The sequence below is a fragment of the Simochromis diagramma genome, unplaced genomic scaffold, assembly GCF_900408965.1.
Source record: "Simochromis diagramma unplaced genomic scaffold, fSimDia1.1 OVJJ01000216.1, whole genome shotgun sequence".
Lineage (NCBI taxonomy): Eukaryota > Metazoa > Chordata > Actinopteri > Cichliformes > Cichlidae > Simochromis > Simochromis diagramma.
The window spans coordinates 10,322,902-10,345,187 of record NW_024386883.1 but is presented as its reverse complement, the minus strand read 5'-3'; the positions used below and the strand labels follow the sequence as shown (position 1 = coordinate 10,345,187).

The 22,286-nt window shown below is 39.7% G+C and overlaps 1 protein-coding gene across 1 annotated transcript; it reads right to left on the bottom strand.

Annotated features, from left to right (window-relative positions):
* Window positions 1–4,484: 4,484 nt before the first annotated feature.
* Window positions 4,485–20,532, bottom strand: LOC120734093. Its single transcript, XM_040032665.1, has 6 exons — window positions 20,500–20,532; window positions 12,995–13,115; window positions 9,108–9,413; window positions 8,584–8,671; window positions 8,109–8,254; window positions 4,485–5,092 (listed from the first exon to the last, which is right to left on the bottom strand). The coding sequence occupies exons 1-6, from the start codon at window positions 20,530–20,532 to the stop codon at window positions 4,926–4,928; spliced, it is 861 nt and encodes a 286-aa protein (XP_039888599.1). The 3' UTR covers window positions 4,485–4,925.
* Between the last annotated feature and the right edge of the window lie 1,754 nt (window positions 20,533–22,286).

The following is a 22,286-nucleotide window of genomic DNA, read 5'->3' as shown; positions in this document are numbered from 1 at the left end:
CTTCCGTCTTGTGTCGTGACATTTAAATGCCACACTTCCATCCATTGTGAGCAAATTGCTCCACTTAAAACACCCTGAAACCACCAACTTCTCCTTTCCTCCATCACATCTAGCACATGCCATAGCTGGGAGGAGCTAAGACAGACTTGAGTGCGGGAAGTCAGGAGTCATGCTAATGAAAAGCCCCCAATGTCATCATCCGTTCACATGAAAAGAACAAGGATATCAGATGATTTCACTTCCTAGTGCAGTTACATCCTTCCTGCTGTAGAAACATAATTGTTTGTCATAATTGTATACATGCAGAAGAGTGAAATAATAATAATAATAATCATAAAAAACCCACAAAGTTTGTGCTACCTTTCTAACATGGGCAGCACTAGGTTAGATAAAAAGAGGTTGACTGTGTAGGTGCAGCTGCAACTTCAATCAGACATATATCTAAAACAAGTAAATCATAATGCACTTTAATAATGTCAAGAGTTTGGGGACAGCAGCAGATTTTGATTTGGTTCTTTAAAGAATGAAAGGGGAGAGGCAGGGAGGTGATTGGAAACACCCTTGCGGCTTGCTGTGTTTGGCTAAATGCTTCTGGCCCCAATCCCAGACCCTTTCAGGCCTCATCTCTTTTTTCGGTGGACTCGAATCCGATATTACGATGGACTGATCAACTACGGGAGCTATACAGACAAGCAGCAAGGCCATCTTCATTAAACAAAAGAAGATTCCCCAAAAAGACTTCAGGTTCTGTCTGACCAACTACTAGAATTAAATTACTCATCAATGAGAAGAAAAACTAATCAGTGCAAAGATATCCTGTTGTGTCCTTGCTGCAGATAAAACTAATTAAGAAATATTTGTTATCCAAACTAATTTGCAGCAACTCATAGGAAACAGGAGCTGATACAAAAAACATAACTAAACCTCCTAATTAAAGTTCCAAGTCCAAAAAAAAACTTCAGCCATTAGATATTTGCAGATATCGCTTAAGAATTAGAGCTTTGTGTTAGAAATTCTATAGGATATACTGAACTCTGGTGAGCAGACAAGCCTTACGCAGTTTTTTGCTATTCAAGCTACATGTTCAGACCTGAGACTTTAAATTTCCCGGAACCTTGAGATCTGTGTAAGAGAGAAAAGGCATAAAATAACAGTACACCAGAGACTGAACGAACAGATGGAGAAGACACAGGACCAAAAGAACTCTGCGCCCTTGACCACTAACACTCACAGCGGTACAAGGTCTGCTGGTCCTTCAGCCCCCGGTTTAAATTTGCACACCCATATGGATGCATACAAGTACACACACACACACACACACACAGTGACACAACATGTACACGGAACTAACACAAACACCTGCTAAGGCCTTGGCTGCGACTGTCTCTCTTTCTCTGGCCAACTACACCAAGTGATGTCATATGTGTGACTTTATACTAAGTGCAGGATTGCAGGCAAATACACCCACATTTAGCTCTCACTATTCACTAATAAAAGCTCTACTGTTTATGAAAAAAAGAGGCTTTGTCCTGATGACATTCTCGTCTCCCACACAAGGTCTGGTTATTAAGAAAAGAAAATTGTTCCCAAGTTCTTCGTCTTCTTTCCCTCCCTTTCGCCAACTGTTGACTGGAAAAGAAACACACAACTCTCTAAACTAAAAATAATTATTTTTTTTTTAAAAATAGTAATAAAAAAATGACAATATCTGACACAGTCTTAAAACCAATAAATGCTACATGGGGTTCAGCCTTTAAACCCTGTCATAAATGTTAGTCATAGCCTACTTCCTGGTTACCAGTGGCAACTAGCCAGTGTGGATAGTTAGGGGACTGGGCTGACTGTATATTATGTTTCTTGGGCTCTTCCACCATTGCAGGCTTCAGTGGTAAGGTGCTGCAATGGCTACGGTCACATGCATGTGATTCTGGGAGTCACTTAAAAAAATGCACACTGAGAAAAGGGGTCATAGGTCACGTGAGTCGGTCCACTCGAGTGCTTCTTAATGATATCCTCACGTTTTTTTAAATGAGCATTTTATTAGGTCAAAAACAATCTGAAAAAACGATAACAACACAAGAGCTTTTGACTTTGGGTCACTGTACAGGTTGCTGAAATATAACAGCGTAAATCTTGATGTCGGTCGTTACTGGTCTTAAGAATAAAGATCCCAACAGATTTAAATAGTCTGAGCATGACCTGAAGTTTTCAGAAATCATATTCTAATAAAGTCTGCTTGACCGTTTCGGCTGATTTGGTCAGCTGTAATTTGACACTCTCTTTGTTTTTTACTTTTCCCGACAGGACAAAGGGGGAGACTGCGGAATATCCGCGATCTGTTGCACATTTCACGCAACAAATCACACGGTTGTGGTAATTACACAAAAGGCTTACGTAGTGTTTGTTCGGATTCCTCCGCTTCTGGACATCTTGAACAGTTACTTCTTGCACGGTGCGCCGTGGCATGATGTCCCCTTCTTTTTACGGATCCGTTGAAAAAAAAAAAAAAAGAAGCAGATATCCCTGTCGGGTTTTTTTTCGAGCGATCACACCCGGCTGAAAAAGTTTACACTGCGACGCTTCTTTGTCATCCGAATGGCTGGGATCGATCTGAACAAACGCCTTTTTTCTCCCCGTAAAGCTGCCCACGTCAAAATTTCCTGTCCAACATTCAGACTCTCGCAAGCCAGAAGTTAATAATCGGTTCTTCCTTTCCCCCCCTTTCTCATGCCTTGTCCCGACCCGCTGACTGCCCCGACCAAACTCCCAGCCTATCCCAGCTCGCCTACTCCCATTTGAGAAACTGGGACGCTTCGTGGACCAACCCTCCAGCTTCAGAGCAAAACCACAGTCTGCAGGAACACTCGGGCTTCAGTCTGCACACTTAGAGCTAGATGTTAGGCTTTAATCAATATGACAGCACTCAAAAACGGCGTGCTCAAGAGCACTTAAGGAGAGCGAACTTTGCCCATTTCTCACTAAATTGGAATTCTATTATTTCAATTCTCTGTCGCAACTTTGAATGTTCGCCTTCTTTGCGACCAACCGCTCTCCATTAGCAATATAATAACACTGATGCAATTTAAATGACAGTTAAGAGTGGATGTTGTCTCACTGTGCGTACAGCTGAGCTGCAGATGTCTGAATTAGTTGGCTTGAGTCTGAGCTTACTTTTCAACTCATATGCTAACTACAAACTACAGAGGACATCGTTCAGATATACAGTGCTGTGCAAAAGTCTTGAGTCAATCATCAAAGAGATAGGCACTCTTGGGATGAACCAGTGCTGTCTATATATAACACTAAACTTAGCAACCCCCCCCCCAAAAAAAAAACAGTTTTAAATTGTATTTTTAAGACACTTAGTTACTAGCAAAACATAATTTTCTTCCATTTCTTTAGTTAAATCTCTGAAAATTGCCAAAGATAACACAAAATTGAAGTGTTAGGCCTAGAAATATCTAGACTTGAGTGTCTGAAAGTTATGTCTTTAGGAAACAGGGGGGGGGGGAAAGAAAGAAATCCATAAAAGACCTGACACAGGTCGTGGGAAATCCATCCGGCCCTCACTTGATACATCTACTGTCTGCAGAGGTCTCGCAAGAAATGATCTCAGTGGAAAGGTGAGAAAGAGCACCGGGGAGAAAAGGCTGAGGGATGCCAAATAACACAAGAATTACTCTGAAAACCAGTGGTAGCAGGCCTTATGGCATTATGAACCTAAACTGAACACTTTTGTATGAAATCCTTGTCAGCAGGTACAGAGAAGGTGTAAAACATGGGGAGGCCATGTTTTAATTGCTCTTTGGAAATCACCAACAAGTTGTTAATGCAAAGGTAGAAACCCTTAAATGCTTGAATGAGTCATATGTTAGTGGGAAATGCCTTAACACGCACACATCAGACTTTAAAACATGATGTGATATCCTGTGTCTCGATGTGATTATTAGTCATAAGATGATGTGATTAGTAAACTGGAAATGTGTTAATATTTATTTTTCCATCCTGGTAACACAACACTATCACTCTATGGTTTATTGTTTAGTATTTAGATTTGTACAAACTCAGAATACTTGCAGTTACGGTCAACATTTCTTTGCTGATATGTGACCAGGATGACTGCTGAGGGCCAGTGTCAGGTTTGTTTTAAAATAGCTCCATCTTTTGGTGCGCCATACTCATTACATTAGTACTGTACATGTGGAAATCTCCCCATCTGTAGATATCAGATGACTATGATGGAAGATATTGGTAATATAATTAAAAAAAAATTGAATAAAGTTTGTGTTGAATAAACTTGCTATTTTTAAGATGGGGAAAATATTTGACAGCCTCATTTTTAACTTTGAAATAGAAAGCACTTCAGACAAAAGAAGAAATGAAACTTTATATTTATTCCATTGTTGAAAAATAAAGTAACGGTTATGAGTGATGGGATGTGAGATGGGACATTTTTCACAGAAAAGGAGAAGGAAAATGTTAAACATATGACTCATGACTTTTTAGAAAACATCCTTTTGTTTGTAGTCGATATAAAGTATTACAAAAAATTTAAATGGTTGTAAAAACTGAGAAATGGAGACAGACAGTTATCAAGTATAGTAACGCTGGTCATCACAAGTTTGTAGAAATGTGTTTTAAATAAGTGTTATTGTAAGAAAAACAATACAATGCATCTTTGTTAAGTTATTGTAAAAATAGAGACCAACATTTTTTTATGGCTATAATAGAGAATAAGAAGAATTAACACTTACAAAAAGTGTCAGAGTAGCCAAGTAAAAGTTGCTCATAGTAAGAAATCGGAAAGCAAATAAGTCTATATAAATTCTTATTAGCATTAGGGATTTTATATGCAGGGGCATGCACCACGTAAAAAAGACAAGGACGCATGGTGCCTCAGTTGTATAACACATGGAAATAAAGGTTTATATGAAGGGTGAAGGATCAGTACCATCACACATTTGCAGCTCCAGGTGTGATGTGATGCCAGGGAACTGTTCTTGCAGTGGCAGTAAATAGCCCAAGGCCTCTCCTTGAGTTACCGGGCCGGAGTAACGATAAGGACGGATGTTGAAGATCTTCACGCAGTGTACTAAATGGGACCAAAACAAATATAAATGAATTATTTTGTGGGCATTAATCCCTTAATATCACCCTTTAAAAAATGCTCAGACAAATCAATGACTTAAGCTAACTCAGCTGAATAAAGTGCTTATTGACTACACACCAAAGAGTTTGAGTTTACTGTTTTATAACTTGCTATCAATCACATGTCAATCATATGAAACTGATGAGGAAAATGCTCTGTATCTGTCAGAATGTGACGGCCTCATTTTGAGCTTGTTAACTCTAGTTATTTGTAGAGTTTGCTTCCTTAATGTTTTCCAGCAGTCTGATCCAGAAATTGAGAGCAAAATGGCTGTATTTCCAGTTTTTCTCTGTGAGGAGTATTGGATATCTGACAGATGGGTGTGGGGGATATGAGTGTGAGTCTGGCTTTTTGATTTTATATAAGTGAGAGCATTTTTAAATCAAGTCTGTAGAATTGGGAAGCCAGTGTAGCTCTAATAAAACTAGTGCCCTCTGTTATGCATTTTAGTTACTAAGCTTGCAACAGAATTCTGATTAAGTTGCAGACCAGAAAAAAAGTGCATTGTAGTAATCCAAACTAAAAGAGATGAGTGCATGAACAAGTTTTTCGGACTGAGCAAAGGGTGGATTTTGGCAATATTCCCAAGATGGAAGAAGGTTGGCTTGGTAATAAGCTCGTGCCTGAAACTCCAAGACTTTCTCAACCTGTGGTTTTACCCTGTTAGCTTATTTCCCTAGTTTGGCTGAAGGATATAGCTGTGGTAAGGTGGTTTTTAGCATTCACTTTATCGATGGCATATGAATAGTTCACTTGTGCAGCTAAAATCCTCTTCCAGCATTTACAAATGTTACAAATGCAGGCTCAAGACCCTAAAAAAAAACTTAGATCTCGCCTTTACCATCCACCTAAACAAGCTGGCTGCCAACCTAGAAACAAACAACCTAAAAGTAGTTCTACAGCAAACTCACCAACATCATTAAATCTTAAAAGCACTTAATGATCAGTGTCTCAGTATTAATGTGGGCATCACGGTGAGGTAATGTGTCTCTGTGATGTCTAATCATGTCTGTGCTTTACCCAGAGATGAAAGGAGCTGACAGTACATGTGTTCTTCTGATAATACAGTTCAATTATAAAGCGAGAGGCAGAATGAGGACTAATGATGTTTACTCATCATTCCAGCACCTTATCAGCTCAGGATGGTCTCAAAACACATTACCACGCATGAGCACATATACACATACAAATAGGTATACACCGCAAAGGAATACATGGGTATTTTCGGCACATACACAGATGCATTCCCTTTTTTCTCTAATGATGGCCCTTATGGGGGGTCATTACTCATGAACAGCCTTTAGTGGGGTTTCACATAGACCCCGATCTTAGGGGCTATCAGGAGGTCAGTGCAGTCTCCGCTCGCGTTTCAGCACCTTAACTAATCCCTTTAAATCATTCCTTTTCATTCTCATGCAATGCCTCTATCATAATAGCATAGCCTCGCCTTTGCCCTAGCCATGGAACTATACAGTAGATTAAAGGAATTCACAGGCAACACTACAAGGTTACAAGGATTTAATTAAACCTGGTTTATGCTTATTTTCAGTTATAAAAAATATCTCAATGGACTTCTAAATTGAATTTTTTAGAAATTGAAACAGACTTGCACACCGACTTATGGCCATACTAACAGCATGGGTCTTTGAATGATATTCTGGTAGGCCATTTGACTGGTCTGCCACTTTGGTTCCAACTGAAATATTTAGACAAGTACTGGATGATTTGACGTATGTTTGGGTACAGCTATTCATGCAGTCACTGATTCGTCCTAATGATGTGCTAAATATCTACTGAAATAGGTCTTTATCTTGTACAGGAATCGGTAAAGACCAGAGATGTAATCTGATTACTTTTTTCAAGTAACGAGTAAAGTAAGGGATTACTATTGCAAAAACGGTAATTAGATTACCGTTACTTTCCCGTAGGAACGCTGCGTTACTGCGTTACTAAAACCGTGATTTTTTTTCCAAGAATGTCTCGCGACAGTGACATAAGCGAGTGTGACTTTCCTGACAACAGCTGTGTGCAGATCAACAATGATCATATATCGAGTGTGGGAGAGAGTATGAGCGTGCAGCGTTTAAAGCGTGGAAGTACTGACCTTACTTTGAGTTTGATTCCATAAAAAGTGACAAAAACATTAGTGTCCGTTGTGCGTGGGAAGAAAACTTCTTTTTAAAGCGAAAAAACCTCTAAACTTCCGAGCAAGCACCGAGTAGCTACGACGTAATGGGAAACTCAGAGAAACTGCCGTATCCTTCCACTGACCGCTGCGGCACACCTGCACCAGGGTAAACCTCCGCCTACCCAACTCCTGCTTTACAGGTGAAAATAGAGCAACAGGACCGCTGAGTCTTTGACTTTATTTATTTTCTGCTGTGTTTTACTTGCATCTATTTGAAAGACTGAGTGTAAACACACACACAAAAAATATATTTTATGTGCTGGAATGTGCAGAAAATAGGTTTAAATGTTAAACTAATTTCTTCCAGTCAGAGAATGTTGCATATAATTCAATTTTTGCTTGATGCATAAAGTTAAAAGATTAAAACTAATAAAACAAGTTTTAAAAAGAGACTTTTCCATTTGATTACATTTTATATGATGGATTATGCAGAAAAAGTAGAATTGGGCTGAAAGAGCTATCACTTTATCACCTATTCAGGTTGTAAATCGTGTTTTTAAAATGTAACTAAGTAACTAAGTAACTAAGTAATTAATTACTTTTGAAAATAAAATAAAGCAATCAGTAAAGTAACGGGATTACTTTTTGGGGGGAGTAATTGGTAATTAGTTATTGATTACTTTTTTCAAGTAACTTGACCAACACTGGTAAAGACCCGCAAATCTTTGTCCTGTTTATTTTGATTGAGACTCACATCTACAGTTTTAAAAACACTAATTTTCCTTGCTTTGCTAACTTTCAGGTATTGTGCTAGCATATTGTCCCTCTTACCATCACTGAGGAGTTTGACTCCATCAAACTGATAACCAGCTGGGTCTTTCCGACTCACTGGACCGGCCAGAGAGCCTGAAAATGGTGTGTTGATGATCGAATAGTCATCACATACAAGGTCCACGGCTTTATAAAGGCCATTACCTCTGTAAAAAGACATGTGACAGAGGAGACTGGCATTAGTTTGCCATCAGAAAAGGCTAGATTCAATTAGTCATCTTAATCTGGCCAGAACAAAAATGTCTGATTAGTTATTTGGACATCATCTTTGTCTACAGAAAGTCAGCCTTCTACCCAGACAAAGCTTCACTCATCATTAATTCCAAGTGGTTTGGTAAAAATGTGCTTTGTCATTGTAGGGATCAGGCTTGGATACTATACAAAACTAGACATGGGGCAGTATCAGCGTCTGCATGTTGCAGTATGAGTAATCCTCTGAGGGCTCTGAGATAAAGATCTGATCAGGATTAGTCACCTTTGGGAGTTAAAAGCTCCACAGCCGTACGCATCACAGGCCCTCACTCTGTTGTGGTGACCGGCACAAAGCATGCTCCAGGCTTGGACTACAGAGAGAGGGAAAATGAAATAGGTTAGATAATACTTCTCCTTCCAAAATAGGCACCATATTAAAAGCTGCAGCACTGCACGCCAAAAGGCCAAGCATAAAGACGATATTTTTAAAAATATGTTTTAACATCCACTGACTGTGACTCATGCTCTATTCATGTGGAAATAAGGCCAATTACAGCAGAAAGGCACTATTCAAATGTCATTTACTGATGTCTTCTCCATCAGTTTTGTGTTACCCACACATACAGCCTCACTCCCACAATAACGTTTTCATGAGTCAGACTTGAAAAAAACTCTGCAAATCCATTTTAATTCCTTCTTGGCAGAAAAAAAGAACGAGCTGTGTGTTTGTGACCATCTGAAGAAGTTTGCAGGAGGTTTGTGTTATTGTAACATTTCGATATGGGCAGATGCATATTTCTATCATACCTGGCATGCAGCACTGGCGCGTCTTGGCCCCTGAACACTTGTCTTTGAGGTATCGGTCTTGGCAGATGTAACGGACTGGCTGGCAGATGCCTCCCAATCTAGTGCAGCTGATGTCACTTCTAGGTCCCATGAACACTCTTTTGCTTCCTGATTTGACTTTCTTTCCTGGAGTCACAGCCTTTGGCCTCCTGTCATTAGAACTTGTGAAATTTCCCTTCACCTTGAGTCTGCTGCTGTTCTTGTCAGGGCTTTGAATTTGTTCCTTTTTTCTCTCTCCATGTTCTAAAGCGCCACTTAACACCACATCTTGGGAGAGATGAAATGTAATGAGAGTTAGAGTTAAGAGTGTAATGGAGAAAGGATTAAAAAAGAGAATGGCTAGAAAATTTCCAGGTTGAAGGATTAAATCAAACTTTTCTGAGACTGATATTTGGAATGAGTTATGCAGTATTTGGAATATGAAGCAGCAGATTTTCTTTCTGTTCAGTTAATACCACTTACAGTCTGTGAAAAAGTATACGCTCCCTTCCTGATTTCTACTTTTTTTTTTTTTTTTTTTCATTTTTGCTACATCCATTTGCATCTGCTTATCCAATTCAGAGTCGCTCAAAACTCATAATTGCAATATAGACCGGGGCTGCAAAGTATCTCAAGCTGGAGTCCATGGTGTCACCAAAACTGCCTAAAGTATGCCTCACCTCCAAATCTCTCTCCTCAGTCTGAACCACCTAACCTATAATCTGTTCCTGAAGTGTACCATGATTTAGCAGAAGTGTTCGGAAACGATCTAGCTTTCTTTCTCCCTCCTCACCATCCTTTTGATTGTTTTACAGATTTACTTCCAGAAGCCTCACTGCCCACTAGCTGACTCTACAGTTTAACTAAACTAGAATGTGAAGCAATGGAAAAGTACATCATGGACTCTCTTGTAGATGGAAGTATTCATCCGTCTTCTTCTCCTTTTGGCGCATGCTTCCTCTTTGTCGAGAAGAAAGAGAAAACTCTCCATTCTTGCATTGATTTCAGAGATTTGCACAAAATAAGTACCATTACTGCTCCTTTTATCTGCCTTTGAACTCCTGCAGTGGGCTACAGTTTTCTTTTCCAAGCTGGATCTCCATAATGCATAACATCTGTTGTGCATTAAGGAAAACAACCTTCAGTACTCACCTGTGACACTTCTTATACCTGGTAATGCCCTTTGGTCTTACCAATGGTCCTACTGTTTTCCAAATGCTTGTCAATGACATTCTCTGTGACTTTCTGAAATGTGATTTTCTTTGTTTTATTCTTGTTTACCTGGATGACAATTTGATTTTTAAAGTCCATCTCAGAACACTGTAAGTCCAGCAGCTCCTCCAATGCCTTCTGGAGAAGCTGTATGTTAATGGAGAGAAGAGCTCTAATGCTTTTTGAATGTTGCCACTCTATCCATGACCTAAGGAAAACCTCCTTGTCTATTACTGACTTCTCCAAAGTTTGCCTTCCAGTCAAACTCTTTGCCATGGCCTTGTTCTTATTCAACCAGACCCATCTCAGCAGTTCATTGTGGAAGTGGACGCGTCAGATTCTGAAGTAGGAGTTGTCTTATTTCAACAGAAAAATGGCAAAATTCACTCAGTGCATTGTTGGCGCCCATGAACTGCTGGCCATCAAGTTAGTCCTCAAAGAACGGAGACACTGGATGGAGCAAGCTGAGCATCTCTTTGTTGTATTTACCGACCATGACAACCCCCATTACCTTCAGACCACCAAACATCTAAACTTTTGCTTTTACCAGATTCAGCCTAACCATCACTTACAGACCTGGCTCCCATAATTTAAAGGCTGACGCAATGTCCCATTAATTCTCCACCTCTGATTCCACCTCAGAGAATAAAACCATCCTTCCACTTATTTGCATCATCAGTTCCTTGGCTTGGGAAATAAAGTCTCTATTAGGGAATGCTTAGCGGGAAATAAGTCCTCCAGCTCCCCACCTTCCCCACTTCTTCAGACTCCCATTCACCCTCGGTCCCACCTGTAGTCCCATCTGACTACTGCCCAGATTAAATCCACAATGTCTTTCACATCACTTCACAGCTCAAACCTGTTCGGTCCAGTCCACTGTTTTGTACCTTTGTCTAATATTAAAATTTGCTTGATGATACGAAACACATAAGAGTGACAACTATGGCAAAAAAAGAAGAAATCATGAAGGGGGATAAATACTTTTTCACTGGACTGTTTATTTATATTACAACTAGATTTAGATATTAGGGATACCAGTTACATTCTGTCATACTTCACATAGATGTTTGCTTCAAAATGCCCCCACAAAAACACTATTTTAAAAGGATCACCTTCAAAATTGCAGTTTTTAGGTATTAAGGGAAAAACTTTTCTTGCATTTTCTTGATTAGTTAATAAAGTCACCAAGTAAGTCTTAACACACTGTAGGACGCCTTTTTTCAGGGTTGAATGGTGTTACTTGTCTATATAGACAGACAGAGTCATAGTTCAGTTATTCATAGTATGTTTAATTCTGACAGCATACTAATTATCCTGCCCAGGCATGAGTCTTTGATCTTCATTAACCTCAGAAGCACATAAAATATTTCAATCACACTGCCCTGGCACAAGAACACACATTGGGCTCAGTGATTGAAAGAAGCTGCTTATCACTAGAAGGCCTTAATGAGTGGGCAGAATGGTTGGCTGTGGCATGGAAAAGCAATTTTCCTCAGCATGTGAACTAAATTAGAAAAGACCAAATTTTTTTGACATGTGCAAGTGTGCCTTTTGCCTCAGCAAAATTAGATAGCATTAAAGGTTTGCTGCAGTTTTACTAAATGTTTGTTTTTAAGTATTGCCAGGCTTCTACTACATTTTAAAGCAGCTGCAGTGTTAGGCTGTTAACAGTTAAGGTACTAACAGTTAACCTGAAGAGATGAACACATGCAAAGACAGACACAGCACTGATTGGCAAGCACATTTCCATTAACTCCACTTGACTGGATACCTCTCATGGAACTGCAGGGTTGTGTCCACTGTGGCGCACGAATCATTTTCATCTCAGTAGAAAGATGGCTGTCTCATTTTCATGTCGCTCAGCAATCCCCCAGAGTTACTGTGCCTTAAGCTTTTTAGTTAGATGCAATGATGTAATGTTGCATTAAGCACTCAGTCATGCTTTAAATGTGTCATCCACTTGCGCCAACTCATAGTCTCTCTGGCAATAGGCTCGAACCCCCCAAGGTTCATGTTTACAGGAGTTTACAGTCTCCTAATAGGGCTCAGTTCATGGTAATTTGCAGGGCCAAGCAGATGTTTATGCACCATTTATTGTTTCCATAATAGGAATCTTATTACACTGCTGAATGAAAATTTGTGTCCTATGTACCCTAATGCATACTTTTAGCATGTGGATTTAAGTATTTTGTGGGAATGCACGTGTCCATTTCTGTATGATCTACTTAATACAATTACTAATATATCCCAGACATATTCCATACACTATGATGCACGCTAGAATAGTGTGCATTTTGCAGGTGGCAATTTTATATTAAAGTGACTTACGTACAGCATAATAAGAGCGCAGATATGACACAGATCCTAAACAGTCTTCCCATCATCAGGTCAGAAATAAAAAAAAATCTGTAGAATGATGAATGAACAACAGAAAATGTTTTTAATCTAATCAAACAAGTGTCCGATAAATGTAATCTTTGTATTAATATCAACTAGCTGGCTAAATCCTTCAATAAAAAAAGTTAAAAATATAGCTTGGGTTTTGTTTGTTTTTTAAATATAATACTAGGAAATCTGTCTCAAATCTCAAAGGAACACACGGAAATGATGGAATAATACTGAGACTTTTTAGAGATAGAAAATTGAACTAGACTTACCAGTCATGTGCAGATGCTGAAGAGTGGCTCCCAGCTCAGTGGGAAGGAACACAAAGAAGGGACTGTTGGAAAACCAGCCTGCTGTGGAAGCTACACGCCTGAGCCACAGGACATCCCCCAACTGTCAATATTGACATTGGCTGCTAGAAAGCATACCCTTTTACTGGCTCAAAAAGCTCAAGTTTACTTACTTTCTACTGCTACACTAAAAGCTAAAGATTAGGACACACACACACACACACACACACACACACACACACACACACACACACACACACACACACACACACACACACACAGCTTGGCTTCAGTAAACATTAAATCTACTTGAGAACTTTCAGTTAAAAACTCGTTTTATGTATTAGACAGTAAACAGTAACTTGGGAAAAGCACCAGCTGTTATGGCTAATCTAAATATACAACAGGTGATATAACAATGAAATGCTTATAATATTTAAAAAATGTTGTTTTAAAGTTCTTTTTATTGTCTCCAAGAAATAAAGTTTATACTGTTTTGCCAATTTCACAGTAGTGGGAACAACCGCTGGCACTATTAGGTTATGCATAGTTGCACTGAACTCTGACTCCTAGCATGGCTCCAATTACACCCCTCCAATAAACTCATTAGTATATGTGGTGCAGTCAGCAGGTGCTTGACTGTTGTGTCAAGCTTAATGAGACAACAACAACGAAGAAAAAAGAAAAAAAAGAAGGAGAAAGAAAAATTATTATATTCATACCGTGAGACTGGCATCTTTCATTGCATAATTTGCCTCCACGAGGCAATGGAAGTTAATCAATGATGAATTTCTTCCTCTCCCTCCGGGAGAGTGAAAAAGACGTACATGGATGAATGATGGATGGATAAACACGTGAATGTAGGCTATTTTAGACATTGCTTTGTGCAGAATAGAGAATGGGAAAGCCAGAGATGAGAAAAAAGGGTTTAATTGAGGTTACACACATTGTATTCAAGCCAAAGAAAGGAGCTAAGTGTTCTGTCTTGAGTAACTGGCAATGCCCAAAATGTGGTTACTGCACTTACAAAAACTAGTAAAAGCCCTCAGAATAGGCCTTGCTGTGATGAATTTAGAGTTGATTCATAATAAATAATTAGTAATTGAGTTAACAGATGTACAACTCAAACATCTGTTTAAATGAGTCACAGAGATAAATGTGTGGTTCTTTCGTGGCAGCAACCAGTCAAAATTAATTTCAAAAATGAAGGGCTATATCTCTGTATGTACGTCCAAGTGTATTTTTCTCTACTGATGTATTGTGGTCAGCTGGTTGCTCTCTCTGAATTTACAATTTACTGAGAGCAGAGGAATGGATTCAATAGCAGCCGGTAAAGAGTTGAGCCTTTTGCAGCCAGACAGCTTTGATAATCAAATATCTGGGCAGAGGATTACACTGATGGACCATATGGCTTGGAATTTGAAAAAGAAGAGAGGGAATTAGGGAGACTAATAAAAGACAAGGGAACAGAAAAGGAGAGAATAATTAGAGCTGAAGTGTTAGTGCTCAAGACTGAGCGAGTGAGGGAGGGAACAAGTGGAAAAAAAAAAACACAGGGAAGTGAGAGAAATAGCAAAGACAGTCGACTGGGCAAACAGAAAATGAGAATGAAGCAGCAGAAATTCCAGCTAGCCTATCTGCATCTCAAACATGAAAGAAAGGCTGGTGTTGACTCAGTGAAAACCCTTTGATAAACATGGCTGCTTAAATAAAAACATGTATCACATTCTTCAAACTCCTGGGAGGACAGAACTGACATTTCACTCCTGCTTCTCTGTCAGTTAGTTCTGGCATTTCAAGGAGACAGAGAAGAGATGCCACAAGTGTTTCCTAGCAACAGTTCGCTGCAAAACCCTTCTCCTCCTCCTCCTCCCACCTTCTCTCCTCCGCTCGCCTCCCCCTAGAACTCCCTCCATCCCTGAGATACGAGTTGCAGCAATGCAGCACTTGCTTTAGACCTGAAATACATTCTAATTCTCCTGACCCTCCCTCCCTCTCCCTCCAGTTCCCTTCAGCACGCTGCCAGGCCTGCATCAAATGACATTCAGGCCGCTGTCATCTGTAAAGAAAAAGCATACAGCCAGGCTATTCCCTGTGAAGGTTGAAGGCACTGCAACTGAGAAGTGTTGGCAGACAAAGTACTAAAAGAATGCAGCAATATTTTACCTTTTACACGGTGAGCGGTTAATGTGCATGAGCCTGACTCTTACTCTTTCATTTGATTTCTTTAGCACCTCTTTGCTGCTTAGGTAGAAAGAACATCTCACAAAAGCAGGCTTGTGAAAAGACTCTGTGGTCTGTTTATGGCCTGGAACAGCTTTGAGGGTCTAAATCAGCTTTCGCAACACAGCGGCCCAGTCACACCAACTTGGCTCTGTCGATTTGTAAACATATTCATGGGACTTGGGGAGCGGGTATTTAGCCAGCCTGAGCAGACAAACAGAGCGCTGTAGGGTGTGGGATAAACTTGATGGTGCTGGTGGCAGCAGACAGGGGGCACCAAAGTCTTAATAATTTGTTCTATTAAAAGCATTTCCTATGTTCGAAAGGGCATTGAACTGAAGTCTGCCCATATCTGTAGGGAACAAACCAACAGCATTTAGCCAGAGAGGACATTTCAGCATATACAGATGTCCATCTATGTTTTTCATCTGTCTTGTGAATTTTCACAAGCCGTAACAAGCAGTGAGACAATGGAGCAAGAGACTGAATGTGACTGAAATCTTAAGCCTCGGCTACCTCAAAGGTGCGTCCTTACATCATATGGTTGCAGTGTTATTCTACAAATGTAATCATATAATGCAGTGTATGCACAGAGCCTGTGGGACACTACACTACACCATATGGTTGCAAAAATCTTATCAAAGTACAGTGGAAGGAGCCATAGACTCTTTAAAAACTCACCAGCGTCTGTCTGTCTCTTTATTTTCTAATGAAGCTGTCTGGTGAAGTAAAAATTTACCAAAAGGTAGCCATGTAGTAGCACTTGTGCTGAAACAAATAGTCAGTTGACACCTACATTCACTTCATGTTGCTTCAAAACCTTCATTCTCAGAGAACTAACACAGCCCGTGACACAGCAAATAAAAGATGTGAAGGACAGAAAAGTTGAAGTCACAGATGACAAAGTAAAACTAGCTCACTGGCGAGGAAGGGAAAGCTCAAAGGCTCAGACTGGAGCCTTTGAACTGTGCATGAGTGGACACAACAACAGAATGTGATAGGCCAAGAGGATGGACGCCTCACAGGCCACGTCCAGCGACGTATGCATCAAGACACGGTTCTGTGATTGATAGATCATTGCGGAGGAGGGAGAGAATATCAGGCACAGCAAGAAAGATGTCTGAATCACATCCCTTTGCTTTGATCGGGAAGAAGGCAAAGGTAGGCAGCACAAGATGGGGCCGAGTAGGAAAAAAATGAATGAAGAGAGAGCAAAAAAAACCTGGAAGTCAGTCTCTCATTATCTGATCCCAGCTGGGGACTAAAAAAAGGAGAGACTTCTTAGAGAGAGTTTGATTCAGGGTCTCTCCTTTTATATAAAACTTTCCAAGACTTGCACTGGCTGAAAACAGCCATGCAGGAAGAGCAATCACACAACCCTCACAAATTTCGTGTTCGGCACTTAGCAGTACTTAGAAATTCTATTTCGAAAAGAAATTGAGAAACATATTGTGTTTATGAGAAAGCAGATCCCAGGTGTTAAATGTGGCAGACACAGACAGAGAAGCCACTGGGTCGATTAGCCTGCTCTGTGAGGTTGCATTGATGAGCAGACAGCCCAGATAACCCTTATTTTCACGTCCAATATTGTTGTTCCAAACTCACATAGGTGAAATTGATTTGTGTAAGTGAGGACAATACATTTCAAGTAAGTTCCTATCTAATGCCTGCTCTCATCTAAACAACATCTCACTTGAAGTCTGTTCATTAAGAGGTACCTAATTACGCCCACATTATCTATAATTACAGTATTTTTACATCACGCTTCCAAGATAAAACTCCTTTAATGTAGCTTCAGTGTATAATTAGCATTAGTAGGCTCCTACTGCACACATAATTAGAGAGAAATTGATACTAATACACCTGTGTAACAGGGCAAAGGGAAAAAAAAGTACTATTATATCCCCAAGTTGCAATATAAACCATTTCACAGATATGATGGTTACAAGACAATGTGTGTCTGTGAATATTATACACTGAAACCCTGTTGGGGTAATACTCTGTTTTAAAAGAGAGATGTGATATTAAGAAAGCCGTCCCATCATGTATCAGTGAAAAACAAAATCTATGGAAAAGTGTGTTGTTTGGCTCATGCAGTAAATGCTTAAAGAGATGCAGGTGGAGTGACATAAACCTGCAAAAGGCTTTGTTTTATTTGGGTCTACCTGCCCATGATGTTCAGTTTGCAGCTGAAATAGAATATCTCATCTTGATGAGCAAGATGAGGAGATGTATTTTAAGCAGCTTCAAGAACCACGAGAAAGAAGAGTGATTATTATGAATCTATAGCTACAACTGAGTAAAGCTAACTGATGTGCTATTTTTATCCAGCTGCTAAAGTCTATAGAAGAGCAGTGGCTTACAGTATGTGTTAGCGGGATTGGTTCATTATTGGTTTTTGTCTTTTTGTTGAATAAGTAAATAACTGAAACCAGCTGATGCCTTTTATTTTATTTGTAATAGATGTGTGTATATATGTTTAATTTTTGGGGCTCGTGGTTACATTCAAGAAGTGGTGAATTTCTTTCTCTTTTTTCATGGTGGCCCCATCAAATTTTCTCAGGCTGTAGTTGCTTCTGTAGCGATATAAGACAGAGAGGGACAGAAACTGCATTTTGCATAGTTACCTGTTGGTCTCTTTTGACTCGGCTATCCATGATCTCAGAAAAAAACTCGTCAGCTCCTTCCTCTGTCACATTTTTCTGTTTGCTGCAGGGATATTCATATTTATACTTTTCCCCCCAGAAGATGGCAGTAATAATCCACCAGACTAGGCAGGCAGGAAGCACGTTGCAAAAGCAAGAATCTCATAGGTTAATTACATAGCACTCTCATGCCAGGGAACGTGATCATTCAAACAGTATCTAACTTGATAGAAGCACAGAAAGAGATCAGGAGAGAGAGATAAACAGAAAATGTGTGCAAGAGAGAGAGAACCTAAACAGAGAAAAAAACGAAAACTTTTGTGTTGCTTGCTAATAATCACCTTGGCTTGATTTGTTGTTACAGTTTTCAGTGCCTCTTTTTCCTCTTGTCACTGTCCACATAATTACAAACAAGGACTGGGAAAGCTGGTGGGTCAATTTAGACAAACGTACTGACTTATCTTGAAGGAGGTTAAGTAGTAAGTCAGATGAAATGTTCACAATCACAATGTTTACACACATAAACACAGCACGGAGTTGTATCTAATCAGAGTTGCCACGTGACGGGATCCGTTGTGCAGCACTTCATGAGAACAGAGAGCGTCATGCTATAAATAAATGAATAAAGTAAATGAAGGAGTAAATGTTTAATGTTGTAAGCCTGAAGAATATCCAAGAAAACATTCAAAGGAACATCTAACAGTTTATTCTAATGTCAAACTTCCACCTGCTGCATCACAGCTCTAGATTGGTCATTGTTTTAAATATATTGAAAAGTCCATTGAGAGTCAGCAGACAAATCAATAGACTGTGGTAAAAATAAGATTTCCATAATCACTTTAAGGCTTTCAGGGAATTTCCATGCTCAGCAGTAGCAGGCTGATAACACAAATTTAAACAACCGAAGTCACACATTAACTCAAAAACATATAAAAAGAAAAGACCGAGACCTTGACTTTGCCTACCAGTACTTCAACTGAAATTGCTTCTCCCGAAGTTATTTTTTCTGCTATTTTTCAAACGCGTTTATTTCGTTTTTCAACCTAATGATGGCTTTCTTCACATACGTCGTCATCTCTTTGGAGAATGTTCAATTACTTTTGAGTTTCATGAGGGACTATACATAAAGATGAATTGAATTCCTGCAAATGTGATACTTTTGCAAAACATATTTCCATCACTCATGAGAATTAAATGGTGTAGATTCAGTTATTACGCCGCCATATGCTCTTGTGGTGGTGGGGAAGGTTTTTGTTGGTGGTTGGCATATGCAATGTGCACTTTGCACTTGTTTGCGGGCATCTTTCTGTTTAATTATGCTACATGGCTGTATGGCTGCTCATAATTAAACAGAAGCAATAAGGAAAAGTGAGGATGATAGCTATTGGAGAGAGCAAGGCTACAATTGCTTAAAAAGGACCTAAAAACTATAATCATTGGCTGGAAGCATGACCATTATTAACACAAGTAGTGTCCCCACAGCCAGATAGTTTAAAGAATGCAGGAATGCACAGGGGTACCTTTTAGCACAGAAAGCATTGACCAAATTGTTGAAGAAGCTCAGTATGTGTGGGAGACCCATTTATACTAAACTCCCACGGTGGCAGTGTTCTTTTCTTATCCCCATTTCCTGATGAAAATTGCATTTTGCCACTCGAATAAAAATGGTTTGAATATTTTTCACAAACGGACACTGGGGAAAAACCCCCTACAGAATCTTCTAATAAAAGTGGTATAGCGATTTAGTTTTGGGGATATTTGCTGCCTCACATTTTGAGTAAAGTGCAACTAAACAGCTAAAACATGCAAAGTTTAGCTATATTTACAGATTGATTAACTATTCATATGTCATATCTTAAGATTCAGAGATTCAGATTTCTGTTATTATCAGTCAATTCAATGCATTTGCAGTATGGTCTAGGTAAGTGGTGACCCAGACCATAATAAGAATCTGAGTTTTCAACTACAGATCTATTTAGTACATATGAAACTGTAGCCAACATTAACAAATAGATGATTAATCTTTAATTAATGTTTCTGGAGAAAACCAGTGACTATTGCACAATAACATGTCCTGTTTTACCTAAGACATGGAAACATAACCATAATGATCCATGAAAATAAACATAAACGTGGCAGGTAAAGTTTCACATCTGTCACACTGAAAACTAATCTAAAAAAATACAGGTCAGATCTGTTTATCAATCAATTTAATACATGATCAACAGAACCTGTTCAAACTAATCCTGTTTTGGATTAGTTTAGGAAAGGTTATTTAATTTCATGGTGAAATAATAACATTTTTATAATTTTCAAGTGTCAAAATGGGTAAAATTTGACCCCAACAATAAGGTAACAGTCAGAGTGTTCATTCGTAATTGCAAATCATAGGAGCACCAATGCCCAGAAGCTACTGTGTTGATCTTGGAAATAATTTTGATTATATAATTAAGATATTTTTGTAGTAGTGACTCACTCTTAATATAGTTTAGCCAGACAGCTTTATTTGTATCTGTATTTTATTTTTATTATTTTGCCATAGTTACACTGTGAAATTAAGAGAGACAGGAATGTGGAGAATAGGGGAACACAGTGGTGAACACACCCAACTTTACTCACGTGTAGATGGTCATCGACACCCTCTACCCTCATGGTGTCGGAACATCCCAGTGCACCCACTGCACAATAATCAAACCACTGCTGTGGTTAAAAACTATTACTAAAAATACTTATTTGGGGAGGGTTAGCTTTAAATAGTTACTGTCAGACTAAGCATGTCACAAAACATCCTATAATCTTATATCTATGCAGCGAGGCTCTTGTGACTGGGACTGAGTGTTGAAGAATGTAAGTAAAAGGTAAATTTCTGTCTGAGAGAAAGGAGGCGGTAAAAAGCAACAACAGCAACAACAAAAAGACAAGACAAGAAAGTTATGTGGCAAAAAAACAAGGGCTCTGAGAGTTCTGAGCAAAACTTAAAAAAAGAATTTTCAATGAAATAACAAAATGAAAGGGGACAGGAGTCATTGTGTGCTGTGCAGGCTGATCCTCTTCAGACAGCAGGATGCCAGTGAGTGGGTAGCTGTGCTAGAGGGCCGCCCAGTAAGGAGTGACATACATCATAGACACTGCTTTCCCCTGCACCATTGTCTCCACTGCTATCCTTCAAAAGTTACCTCACTGCTAACACATAATATATGACTTTTGCTAAAACTGGCAAAACTGAAACATTGTAAATATATACGATCATTAAAATACTTGAAACATCTACATGACCCTGTAAGTGCACCATAACTCTACAAAACCCCAAATCTCTACAGGAAGATGAGCCTGTGTGCCTTTTTCGTGCTGTGCGCAGCTAGGCCCCACGGGCTGAGGCCCGATCACCCTCAGACACCCTCCACAGGCCTGGCTCCAGCCCTGGTAACCCTATCATTGGCACGGGGAACTGTTCCCTAGATTTTTGATTGATTCTTCTGCATCTTTTGAATCACTTTTTGTCTGGTCCCTCACCCTGACCAATTTGCCAGGAGACTCCCAACAACATAACCCCTGGGATCACTGGGACAGACAACCCACTCTACCACGATAAGGAGGTGATTTACTGAGGTATCTGGGGGTCTTGAAGAAGGGAGCAAGAGATCGACATAGGAATTGTTGTCACGGCTGCAGTGATGCGACCAGTGTCTGTCGTGGTGAAGAGAGATTTACCAGTCAATCTACAGCCCTAGCCTCAACTATGGGCACTATCTTTGGGTAATGACCGAGAGCAATATCGCAGATACAAGCAGTGGAAATGAGCCTTCTCTGAAGGGTGGCTAGCCTCTCCCTTAGATATAGGGTGAAGACTTCATCCGAGAGGAGCTCAGAGAAGAGCCGCTACTCCTCCACATCAAAAAGAGCCAGTTGAGGTGGCTCAGGAATCTGACAAGGATGCTTCCTGAGCACCTCCTGGGTGAGGTGTTCCAGGCATATCCCACTGGGTGGAGGCCCTGAGGGAGACCCAGGACACGCTGGAGAGATTATATCTCTCAGCTGGCCTTCAAACACCTTGGTGTTTCCATGGATAATCTGGAGGAGGTTGCTAGAGAGAGGGAGGTCTGGGCTTCTCTGCTTAGGGTGCTGGCCCTGCTCCTTGGCCCTGGATAAGCTGAAGAAAATGGATGGACGGATAATTCATCAATTAAGTACAACAATTTTTGACAAACTTTGTTTCATATCCAGGTGGTGTGCAGCAGATTTATTAAGGCTTGCTGATGAAAAGAGCTACCAGACTGGGGAAACATTGATTGCTTTGAATACAAAATGACTACCTAAAAGATTCTAAAAGCCCATTTGATCTGTATTTAAAATAAGAAAACAAATAAGATGATAAATACTTAATTCATCCTATTTTTATGGATTTT

What these genes read in the sequence shown, in the direction of transcription:
- LOC120734093 (XM_040032665.1), bottom strand. Translation starts at nt 20,532, where the DNA reads ATGAGGGTAGAGGGTGTCGATGACCATCTACAC. An exon ending in GCGCCAGTGCTGCATGCCAG is followed by an intron (nt 8,672 to 9,107) that starts GTATGATAGAAA and finishes CTCTCTCTGTAG; the next exon opens with TCCAAGCCTGGAGCATGCTT. An exon ending in AGTCAAACTCCTCAGTGATG is followed by an intron (nt 5,093 to 8,108) that starts GTAAGAGGGACA and finishes GGTCCCATTTAG; the next exon opens with TACACTGCGTGAAGATCTTC.